The 12439-nt window shown below is 42.7% G+C and overlaps 1 protein-coding gene across 1 annotated transcript; it reads right to left on the bottom strand.

The window, feature by feature from the left end:
* Window positions 1-1442: 1442 nt before the first annotated feature.
* On the bottom strand, window positions 1443-3225 carry LOC128843915 (uncharacterized). The gene is made up of 2 exons (XM_054041056.1): window positions 2889-3225; window positions 1443-1964 (listed from the first exon to the last, which is right to left on the bottom strand). The coding sequence occupies exons 1-2, from the start codon at window positions 3142-3144 to the stop codon at window positions 1510-1512; spliced, it is 711 nt and encodes a 236-aa protein (XP_053897031.1). The 5' UTR covers window positions 3145-3225; the 3' UTR covers window positions 1443-1509.
* Window positions 3226-12439: the final 9214 nt, after the last annotated feature.

Below are 12439 nucleotides of genomic sequence, written 5' to 3'. Positions count from 1 at the left end.
CAGGACATGCCAAAGCAAAACCAGGACCAGCCAAGGAGGCGATTGCAGCGCGGTGACGAGAGTGATGGGAAATTGACATGGACGTAGACCTCTTACAAGGCACAGGCCCCAGCAATGTGCAAATCATGGTGTTACTGGGGCAGGTTCATGCCGTGAAACGCCGATTCTGGGCCTGGGAAACAAGCACAGACTGGTGGGACCACATCGTGCTGCAGGTGTGGGATGACTCCCAGTGGCTGCGAAACTTTCGCATGCGTAAGGGCACTTTCATGGAACTTTGTGACTTGCTTTCCCCTGCCCTGAAGCACCAGAATACCAGGATGAGAGCAGCCCTCACAGTTGAGAAGCGAGTGGCGATAGCCCTGTGGAAGCTTGCAACGCCAGACAGCTACTGGTCAGTCGGGAATCAATTTGGAGTGGGCAAATCTACTGTGGGGGCTGCTGTGATCCAAGTTGCCAGGGCAATCAAAGACCTGGTGATATCAAGGGTAGTGACTCTGGGAAACATGCAGGCCATAGTGGATGTCTTTGCTGCAATGGGATTCCCTAACTGTGGTGGGGCGATAGATGGAACCCATATCCCTATATTGGCACCGGAGCACCAAGCCACCGAGTACATAAACCGCAAGGGGGTACTTTTCAATGCTGCTGCAAGCCCTGGTGGATCACAAGGGACGTTTCACCGACATCAACGTGGGATGGCCAGGAAAAGTACATGATGCTCGCGCCTTCAGGCACTCTGGTCTGTTTCGAAAGCTGGAGGAAGGAACTTTCTTCCCGGACCAGAAAATAACCGTTGAGGATGTTGAAATGCCTATACTTATCCTTGGGGACCCAGCCTACCCCTTAATGCCATGGCTCATGAAGCCGTACACAGGCAGCCTGGACAGTAGTCAGGACCTGTTCAACTACAGGCTGAGCAAGTGCCGAATGGTGGTGGAATGTGCATTTGGACGTTTAAAAGCGCGCTGGCGCAGCTTACTGACTTGCTCAGACCTCAGCGAAAAGAATATCCCCATTGTTATTGCTGCTTGCTGTGCACTCCACAATGTCTGTGAGAGTAAGGGGGAGACATTTATGGCGGGGTGGGAGGTTGAGGCACATCGCCTGGCCGCTGATTACGTGCATCCAGACACCAGGGCAGTTAGAAGAGCACAGCAGGGCGCGGTGCGCATCAGAGAAGCTTTGAAAATGAGTTTTGTGAACTGGCCAGGCTACGGTGTGAAACTTCTGTTTGTTTCTCCTTAATGAACCCTCTGCCCCACCCCCCCACTCGGTTCACTCTACTTCCCTGTAAACCAACCCCCCCCCTTCGAGCACCACTTGCAGAGGCAATAAAGTCATTGTTACTTCACATTCATGCATTCTTTATTAATTCATCACACAACTAGGGGGATAATTGCCAAGGTAGCCCGGGATGGGTGGGGGAGGAGGGAAGGAAAAGGACATACTGCAGTTTAAAACTTTAACTCTTATTGAAGGCCAGCCTTCTGATGCTCGGGCAATCAACTAGGGTGGAGTGACTGGCCAGAGGCCCCCCCACCGTGTTCTTGGGCATCTGGGTGAGGAGGCTATGGAACTTGGGGAGGAGGGCTGTTGGTTACACAGGGGCTGTAGCGACGGTCTCTGCTCCTGCTGCCTTTCCTGCAGCTCAACCATACGCTGGAGCATATCAGTTTGATGCTCCAGCAGCCGGAGCATCGACTCTTGCCTTCTGTCTGCAGGCTGACGCCACCTATCATCTTCAGCCCGCCATTTGCTCTGTTCATCCCGCGATTCAGCCCGCCACCTCTCCTCTCGTTCATACTGTGCTTTTCTGTAGTCTGACATTGACTGCCTCCACGCATTCTGCTGTGCTCTTTCAGCGTGGGAGGACATCTGGAGCTCCGTGAACATGTCATCCTGAGTCCGCCATTTTCTCCTTCTAATCTTCACTAGCCTCTGTGAAGGAGAAACATTTGCAGCTGGTGGAGGAGAAGGGAGAGGTGGTTAAAAAAGACACATTTTAGAGAACAATGGGTACACTCTTTCACGTTAAATTTTGCTGTTCACATTACACAGCACATGTGCTTTCGTTACAAGGTCGCATTTTTCCTATTATATTGAGAGCCTGCCGGTTTGGTGTGAGAGATCACTCACGCAGTGCCAGGCAACAGATTTCGGCTTGCAGGCAGCCATGGTAAGCCACAGTCTTTTGGCTTTTTTAACCTTCTTAACATGTGGGAATGGTTTCAAACAGTAGCGTCCTCATTTCCCATACCAAGCACCCGTTGGGTTGGCCATTTAAAATGGGTTTGCAATGTAAAAGGAGGGGCTGCGGTTTCCGGGTTAACATGCAGCACCAACCCAAATAACCCCCTCCCACCCCACACCCAATTATCAGGGATGATCACTTCACCCCTCCCCCCCACCGCGTGGCTAACAGCGGGGAACATTTCTGTTCAGCAGAGCAGGAAGGGGCACCTCTGAATGTCCCCTTAATAAAATCGCCCCATTTCAACCAGGTGACCGTGAATGATACCACTCTCCTGAGGATAACAAAGAGCGATAAGGAATGGATGTTGTCTGCATGCCAGCAAATACCGGGACCATACGCTGCCATGCTTTGTTATGCAATGATTCCAGACTACGTGCTACTGGCCTGGCATGGTAAAGTGTCCTACCATGGCGGACGGGATAAGGCAGCCCTCCCCAGAAACCTTTTGCAAAGGCTTTGGAAGTACATGAAGGAGAGCTTTCTGGAGATGTCCCTGGAGGATTTCCGCTCCATCCCCATACACGTTAACAGACTTTTCCAGTAGCTGTACTGGCCGCGATTGCCAGGGCAAATTAATCATTAAACACGCTTGCTTTTAAACCATGTGTAATATTTACAAAGGTACACTCACCAGAGGTCCCTTGTGTGCCCTCAGGGTCTGGGAGCACGCCTTGGGTGAGTTCAGGGGTTACTGGTTCCAGGTCCAGGGTGATAAACATAGCCTGGCTGTTGGGGAAACCGGTTTCTCCGCTTCCTTGCTGCTCTGAGCTATCTACATTATCTTCATCCTCATCTTCCTCGTACCCCAAACCCACTTCCCTGTCTGTTTCTCCAGTGACGGAGTCATAGCACATGGTTGGGGTAGTGGTGGCTGCACCCCCTAGCATGGCATGCAGCTCCGCGTAGAAGCGGCATGTTTGCGGCTCTGCCCAGGACCTTCCGTTTGCCTCTTTGGCTTTGTGGTAGGCTTGCCTTAGCTCCTTAATTTTCACGCGGCACTACTGTGCGTCCCTGTTATGGCCTCTGTCCTTCATGGCCTTGGAGACCTTTTCTAATATTTTGCCATTTAGTTTACTGCTACAGAGTTCAGCTAGCACTGATTCATCTCCCCATATGGCGAGCAGATCCCGTACCTCCCGTTCGGTCCACGATGGAACTCTTTTGTGATTCTGGGACTCCATCATGGTTACCTGTGCTGATGAGCTCTGCGTGGTCACCTGTGCTCTCCACGCTGGGCAAAGAGGAAATGAAATTCAAACGTTCATGGGGCTTTTCCTGTCTACCTGGTCAGTGCATCTGAGTTGAGAGTGCTGTCCAGAGCGGTCACAATGAAGCACTGTGGGATAGCTCCCGGAGGCCAATAACGTTGAATTCCGTCCACACTACCCCAATTCCGACCTGCTAAGGCCAATTTTATCGCTAATCCCCTCGTCGGAGGTGGAGTAAAGAAACCGGTTTAAAGGGCCCTTTAAGTTGAAAGAAAGGGCTTCGTCGTGTGAACGTGTCCAGGCTTAATTCGATTTAACGCTGCTAAAGTCGACCTAAACTCGTAGACCAGGCCTTAGGCTTGGTCTACACTACCCCCCCTAATTCGAACTAAGGTACGCAACTTCAGCTACGTGAATAACGTAGCTGAAGTCGAAGTACCTTAGTTCGAACTTACCTTGGTCCACACGCGGCAGGCAGGCTCCCCCGTCGACTCCGCGGTACTCCTCTCGCCGAGCTGGAGTACCGCAGTCGACGGCAAGCACTTCCGGGTTCGACTTATCGCGTCCAGACTAGACGCGATAAGTCGAACCCAGAACTTCGATTTCCAGCCGTCGAACTAGCTGGTAAGTGTAGCCAAGGCCTTAGAAAGGTGATGTTTCTCAAAGTGAAAGATGGGATTCTCACATGATTCCAGAAGCTGGGGCTTTGAGAAAAAACACAAAGTATTGTGAGATTCAATAATATTGCAGAGAACAAGTCATAACAGATGCAAGCTATGTCTTACACACCAGTATAATATTGTGCAATTTTCCCCATTCAGGTCCTGCAGAAAGATGTAAAAAAAATCCAGTAAGCCTGAAATGGCAATTTTTTTTCAGTCAGTTTGTTACATAAGAAATGACTCAAGCTACAGGACAACAGTGGTTCTAAACATATTTCTAAAATGAAAATTAAGCGAATTGTGCAAATTGTATTACTGTGTGGATTAAATGACTTTGTCTGGCTGTGGTACCCATGGCAAAGCCAAAGGCTTGCACCAGAGAACTCTGTCCCCTTTGACACAGGTACTGTAGCAAAGCAACTCTTTTAAGCAGCCTTAGCGTTAGCAATCAGTAAAGTAAACCTGGTGACCAAGCTGGAGTTTCTTTTTTTTTTTTTTCCCGGGTGAGAGAACACACTGTTAAATTATCACCGATTTCACACTGTCCTAAACTGGAGAAAGTGGTGATACAGTTGCCTCTGGTGGTCACGTGGTTCTTATCTTAAGCAACGCTCTGCACTGAGTAAAGAGCAACATTTCTGGAGTAGTCTGTTAGAGGGATGTGATGCTCTTCTGCCTTTTGCAGTCTACTGGATGAGTGACTTGTCAAATGGGCGGTCTGCAATGATACAGACGGGCCATATAGGTCTTGATGTCTAACTTACAGTGTAAATAGAAGATATTGCAGCTCCAACACAGGACGAATAGATAATATTTTAAGGAAATGCACAGAGATGCTTTTGGTATAAATATAGCACACAGCATGAGGCACTGAATAAAACATTTCTCTTCACTCCTTGGGGAGGATCTTGCATAACTTACTCTTGGCTCTGCTTCACCACTCAGGAGTTAGTCATCCCTATTTTGTAAAAACAAATAGCTTATTCCACCCTTCCATACTGAGAATTTTTGATGTCTACATGTACCTACTGTCCTGTGTGCACCACAGACTAGAATTGCTTCTTGGTGCTCTGGGTAGTCAGGCATAAGATAGAACAAGCTGAAGGCTGTTCAGATGTACTCCAGGGACTAGACCAGGGTCCAGCCAGCCCCAAGCTCAAGGTAGTGTTAAAGTAGCGCAATACCAAGTTTGCCTTCCTATCCCCACTCTAGTAGCTAGTAAATAATTTCCTAGAGAGATTTGCTAATGAATGGCCCTAAACTGTACAAACCAATGGGTTCTAAGAGATGAGTGGCCACAAAAAGCCAGTAAGTAAGCTCAAGTTGAAGGCCGAATCTATTTTTCACTAAGGACTTTTTTGTAAAAATCTTTTTATTATGGCAAAGTTACAGAACATACTGCATCATACATTGCTTACGACTTATGCAGGATCAGGTTAATATTCAAAGAACCTGGCTAAAGATTATGGCTTGCTAAATGAGGAGCCCTCTTCCTTTGAGTATGCTACAAAGCGTGACCAAATTCCTAAATAGCTGTCTTCTCTTTGGTGATTCTCTTGTGCATGTTCTCAGTGCAAAATCTTTCCCGTTACAAGGACAGTCCGTATTTTACTATACCTCAATTCAATAGGAGGAGAAGTCAATTTTTTTCAAGAATGTGTCCTAGAGTCTTGCAGCTAACAGTAAAAAATAAATTATTTTTTTCTGTTTAAAATGTAGATTCTGTACTGAAGTATTAAATAAGCAGTCAGGGGATCTCTAGGAAGCTGGCACTTTGTCATAAATTGAGTTTCTTTAATAATTTCTTCCCCCAGACCATCTAATTCCTGGACATAACCACCACATGTGCAAGAATGTTCTACTTTCCTCATAATCCCTCCAACAGAATGCCTCCCTAGTAACAAAAATATGGTGGATCTTTACTGGAGGCAAATGCTATCTATATACAGTAATTTATAAAAAAAAAATTTCTTTACAAATTGAAGATATATATCCCCTTTTCCATATAGAGAGCCACTCATCCAGATCAATTTCTTTGTCCAAATTTGTCTCCCATATTTTAATCTGGGCTGTTTTCTTATCAATGTCTTTTCCAGTTAAAATTGCATATATCTTAGAAATTAAACCTCTGGTTCCAGCTTTCTCCTGGGTCAACTCCTGAAATGTGGTTAAAGGTCTAGCTAGAGCTGTCTTGTATCCGTATTTCACAATAAAATGTTTGACTTTTAAATATTGATCAATACAGGATTTTATATTATCTTCATCATTACATATCTCTTGGTATGATTTCAAATCAGGACCCAGAAAAAATGTTCAAATTGAGGCATCTCAGTTCTTACCCACAACAAATAGTGGGTAATTTTTATCTGTAAGTTTTTGTAGGGATACATTCCTGATTATTAATGAAAGTAGCTAAGGGAGAGGGCCTTGGTGACAGGAATTTAAAATGTGTCCAAAGCTCCTAAAGTCTGGATGAATGGGACCACTTATTTTTTTTTATTTTTGGTGACTTAAATTTTGTTTTAACCCAATGATTACTATAAATTACTGAGGTCCTTTTCCCATATACCCTGTTGAATGAGAGGTATGGAAGTCCAATGACTTGCTCAAATTTATGAGATGAGTCAGTGGTTCATTCTGGATTTGAATGCAGGATCCTGGTCATGCTGTCTTTTGCTCTGAGGCCTTGTCCGCATGCACAAGGTGTACCTCTTTAATTATTTCAATATAGTTAAAGCGGTACACCCTTCCCACCCCTCCACCGCCCACTCAGTGTGGATTAGTTATGCCACTTTAGCTTGTTCCTGACAGGATATCCTAGTATAACTGCATCCAGTATACTGTAGATATAATCAAAAATGGTTTACACTGTGCTTAGTATGGTTATCTAGGAAACTTTAGATGGTAATTGAATTTAGAATATACATTTTCAGATTATTTTAAAAGAGAAAATCTTTGGGGTCTTTGCACAACTGTGACTCTCCCCTTCCTCCACTAGCCCTATTAATGCCAGGTAGGTATAGACCCTGCTGAGACCTCTAGAATTTGGCTGGCATAGGCCATTCCTTTGACTTAAAAACCATTTCTTTCTCCAGCCTCAGAAGACTGTCCCCTTTAAAAGCTGCTTAGTCCTTTTGATCACCCCTCTTCTCTTTCCTCAAGACCAAATCACTTTTTAACTATGAATAGCCCTGTGATCTATTAGTTCCCAGCCTTGGCAGAACAAGGCTTGCAACTTGTTGGAGACAAGATAGAAGATCTTCAAAGCTGATAGTTTTACCCATTGTCTTTCAGGTGTGTGCTGGGGTGCCCTTATCTGGGCCTTGTCTACTTCCTGGCAACAGACCATCTAATAAGCTAGAGCAATGTATTCATTCAGGAAGGTCTTTTAACCCTTATGTGCAATAACTTCACCTCACTGACCAGGTCACATACCGTGTTCATAACATTATTACATCTCAGTATGCTTATTTTATTGTCTTACAGTTCTACAACTGTCACAATGCCTACCCTAAAGCCCTGGTGTAAGAGGATTGTATAAAAGTGTTAGAATATCCTATGGTATGAAAAGAAGCACACTGAGCATCCATATTTTCTTCTAAAATTCAAGTATCCAGGCTGCCCCAATGTGTATCTTTTAATTGAAGGAGGATTTTTCCCAAGCCATAGTGACATCAGTCCTAAAGATGTTTCAGCTTGCAGCATGCTATGTACATGAGGCTCATGGAAGACCTTTCACACTGTACTTTTTTTGGTCTATGGTCTATATATTTTTACAATAATTTATACAGCTCCTTTCACAGTGCTTTACAAATACTAATTTTAACTATTTAAGCCTCCCCAAGTCCCCTGTAAGATAGGACAGCATTATCCTTATTTTATACACAGGTATACTCAGGTATAGAGAAGGGAAACGGCTTGCTTAATGCCACAATAAGAATCAGTGGCATGGTTAGAACTTAAGTTACAAAACTCATAGACTTCTGCTATAATAGGATGGATGGCTTGATATATGCAGTACCTAGGGATTTTTGGCTGTAGTATGTTCAGAAGTTCTAGAATGTCTGAGATTTGTCATCATTGCTCTATTATGCAGTTTAGAATTATTGGGTAAAAATGTTTAATTCAGATATAAATATGCATTTATGCATTTGTACATTTTATGTACAAGTGAAACTGATCTTTGAGTTTAATTAGTAGAACCTCTAAAAGGGGACATGAGAATGTTCTTAGATGTAAAATTGATGTGGCGAATAGTGTGAGCATAGTAGGGGAATTCTTGAGGAATTTCTTCCTATTTGTTCAGATTACCATATATATATATATATTTACCATATGGAAGGGTGTAAATGGAGATTGATTGGAGTTTGTTGCTGTAATGTGCCCATTAAGATGTTTCAATATGTAGATTGCATTTTCTACAAGATGTGAAGCTGGTTTAAGCAAAATCAGATGTACGGAAATGTTTGTGGGTTGCTTTAATGTTTCCCTTTATCTTCAGCTTCTGTTCAGGCCTTTCTAATTTTCATGAAGATTGTTGGTAATAGGAATTATAGTATGTATGATACTGAAAACTATTTCAATCTAACTGTCTGTACTGGGCTAGCTTGATTATCACTTCAAAAGTTTTTTTTTTTTCTTAATTAATTGGCCTCTCAGAGTTGGTAAGACAACTCCCACCTGTTTATGCTCTCTGTATGTGTGTATATATATCTCCTCAATATATGTTCCATTCTATATGCATCCGAAGAAGTGGGCTGTAGTCCACGAAAGCTTATGCTCTAATAAATTTGTTAGTCTCTAAGGTGCCACAAGTACTCCTGTTCTTCTTATTTCAATCTAGGCTCATGTTTATATAGAGAATCAACAATATTCTGAAGGAAGGATGTTCCTGAATGGAAACTGTTGTATGTTGGTCAATATAAAGCTAAAGTGTAAGGTTTTTGATAGTCTGAGCTGAAACCTTCTACCATTGGGTAGAGAAGAAATCAGCTTGCACTTGATACCCCAAATATTAAGTATTTGTAAATCTTAGTAACCTTTGGATTAAATGTTATCATCTTCTATGCAATGGGCTACATATACAAACCATCCTGTGACACTGCCCATGCAATTTGTGGGTGCAAAACCTGCATTTGCATGTGCAATTTCAGCGTTTACTTACTTAGCAAGCTTTGTTGCTGCACACCCCATTGTTAACTTCCCCATTTTGTGATAAGGGAAAGCTATTCAGCAGCCTTAATACACTTTGAGAGTCAGTGCTTTATGAATTGACTAAGACAGTCAGCCAAATGTTGTTTTACTTTTGCTTGCGGTATCTTGTACATCATAAGAATGATATGCTGGAAATACACTTGGTTATAGTCAGGGGAGAGCAATTTTTTTTACTAGTCATCTTATTTGCTTCAATTGGCACGAGGTTTACATTTTTACAGTTATTGTTCTTGATCTGTTTACTTAGCTATTCTAGCTCATTTGCAAGCTGGAGCAGGATGTTGCGTAGTGAATTTGGAAAATCTTTGATTTTGAGCAATAAAAGTAGATTGACTATAATTCTCAAGATGGGGGACATGATTAAGAATTCTATTGGACACTCCAGAACTATGTATTTTTCTATTGAAAAGGGTGCTACCTTCTTTGCTGCATGAATTCGATGCACATATATCTTTAGTTTTAAAATTACATCTAATTCTAAATTCTTGTAAAGACATTGATTGTGTGTGTCAGAATGCAACAACTTTTAGGGTTTCCTAAAAACAGAAAATATTCACTGGCTGTGTACGGTAGCCCTTTATTTTATGAAAGGATTTGTGCATGACTGACAGAGATTTGACAGGTATTTGTCTTGTGAATGAAACCATACAGTGTTCTTACAATGTAATCTCAGCTGAGTTGGAGGCAGAGAGCAGGCTTGTGTTGCAAGTTAGCTTTTAAAGGCTATGTACCTTTTAAAAAAATCTAATTACTATTTAGAATAAACTGTAGCATTAATTGTAGTTGGTCATCTATAAAAAGAATAAAACATTGCTTAATTGCATTTAAATGCATAATACAAAAATGGATCTTGATTAGAGAGAGAAACAGATCAGGCTAATTTCTTTTCTTGGGTAATGAGTGACATGTATACAGAAAAATCGCATTAGCTTGTGGGACTGTCATCAGCTTCCTCTAGTTGGTTCCCAGTCTTCAAATAGAAATTCAAACACACAAGTGTAATTCAGACTTCGGATATTTTTTTCCTCCTTAAACAATGATTCCATGCATCTGAATTTGAAAATGTTCCCAGATTTATGTATATTTTGTGGGGGTGCAGGTGGGAAGCAACTGCATAAATTGGCATGTGTAGCTCTTCATGGCATAATATGCAATCAAGTTGATGTAATGAAACTATTTCAGCTTCTTTATTACTGTTTTGAAACATTGTTTAAAAATTCTAGGTGTTAATCCAGGAGGGGCAGATCAGAGAGGACCGGTGTCCCAAAACACTGTTGGGGAAACAAGTAAAACAGAATACTTAAAATTGGGAAAAAATAAACAGAATTATTTTCTGAAAGATTGAAACCTGCCTGCTTGTGTGACGTCTATTTTTAGAACACATTATGCTGCAATATGGTAGAAGATTCAAAGAGCAGCAGGTGTCAGAGAATCTGCTCACTGACACTCCGAGTTACAGGAGCAAAGCTTTAGTAAATTCATCTTCTAAGCTGCAAATAGGGCTCTGACATGGTGTGAAATTCTGCTAAACTGAACTTCTTCAGCTCCTGCTCTTGCATGTCATGAATTTACTGTAATCACCCACTGCAATCTGGCTGGGTGAAGTTTGGAAACACTTGCAATTAGCCATTGGAGGAAAATGCTTTGCTTTTAGATATAATATGCCTCCTCTCATCCCTCCATCAAAATAATCCCCAGGGGAAAGAGGACCAGTGGTGTTGAAGGGCTCCGAAAAGAAATAAGAGCGTTGAAAAGACTGAGATTCAAACCTTCACCCGCCCAAGAGGACATATATTGACTAAGGGCATATATTGACTGGGATGTTATTGTCTGGAAGAAACCACTATTTTTCTTTTAAAACATTTGAGGTGGAGATTTAGACTCTCAATCTGTGTCTATGCTAGAGAATGGAGCCATTTGTAGTTGAATCAGCTTAAGTATAAAGAGTTCAGTGCATCCAGGCTTGCCGTGCTGGATGCCCTGCACCACTGGTTCTTAGAATGCCAAATTTCTCTGGTGTAGGCTATAGACAAGGTTTAAGGGCTGGACACAGCAAGAGGCTGAGTTGATGCTGAATGTCCTCGACTCCCATGGTCTTCTCATTCCATGTGAGCTGTGAAAGTCTGGCTCTACTGCTTCTGTTCTGTAATTTGTGGAGGAGGGCTGGCTGAGCTCTGGCCCCTCTTCTCCAAACACTTTCAGGGTGGATGGAGCCTGGCTTTTGCTGCCTACCCTGTGGAGTTACCTCTTCAAGGCAATGTTCCATTGCTGCAGCCATTAATTTCTGAGCAGGGTGCAGAAGCCTTTAAAAAGTGATATTTTTTAATGTTGCTTGCTCTGACTGTGCAGTGAAGTTGTATCAATTTCAGGGATTCTTGTCCTCCACAGAGAACCCAGCAGCCATAGCAATAGGGACAGTGTTTTGAAAATTGCCATTCGTGTGGGAGAGGCAGGCTGCTTTGACTAGGTTCAACAGCTCTGAAAGTGCTAGGAAGCAGCAGAGGAGATCAAAAGGGGATAGTCTAGGCTCAGAGAAACCTATGGAATTAATTTAGAGAGCTTCCTCAGACAAAGCAGCAGTAGGTGAAGACGGAGATTTACAGAGATCATATGTGATCAATGGGGTGGCCTTGCCAGTCCTGGGGAGTAGCACACAAATAAAAAGGATTTTATGCAGACTGTAAATTTTGTTTTGAAAGGGACTTCCCGGCTCTTTTTTCTGACACAGCTCCATATCTGACAGGGGAACGGACAGAAGAATAAAATCAACAAGAATATTTTTGTGGTTGAATTATTTGATTGGTTGAATATTCACAGTGTCCTTGTTGGGAGGCAGAACCGTCTTCAGCCAATCAGGCTGCTGTATTCAGCCAAGGCATTTTTCTAAGGAAGGATAGTGGATAGATATAGAAACCTTCAGAGAGGAAATGGAGGATTTAACTTGTTTATGATATCCTGGGAAGCAGTCCATGTGCCTGATTTTCTTCATATATGGTATTTATAGTAGAGGATGACCCTCCAAATACTGTATTATGTTAAAGATTCCAAATCCTTTGCTTAAGAAAAAGTACAGTTTTTAGCTATCTGATCCAAACCCT

Source organism: Malaclemys terrapin, chromosome 10, assembly GCF_027887155.1.
Source record: "Malaclemys terrapin pileata isolate rMalTer1 chromosome 10, rMalTer1.hap1, whole genome shotgun sequence".
Taxonomy (NCBI): Eukaryota; Metazoa; Chordata; order Testudines; family Emydidae; genus Malaclemys; species Malaclemys terrapin.
The sequence above is the reverse complement of the archived record's forward strand: the minus strand, read 5'-3'. Positions and strand labels throughout refer to the sequence as shown.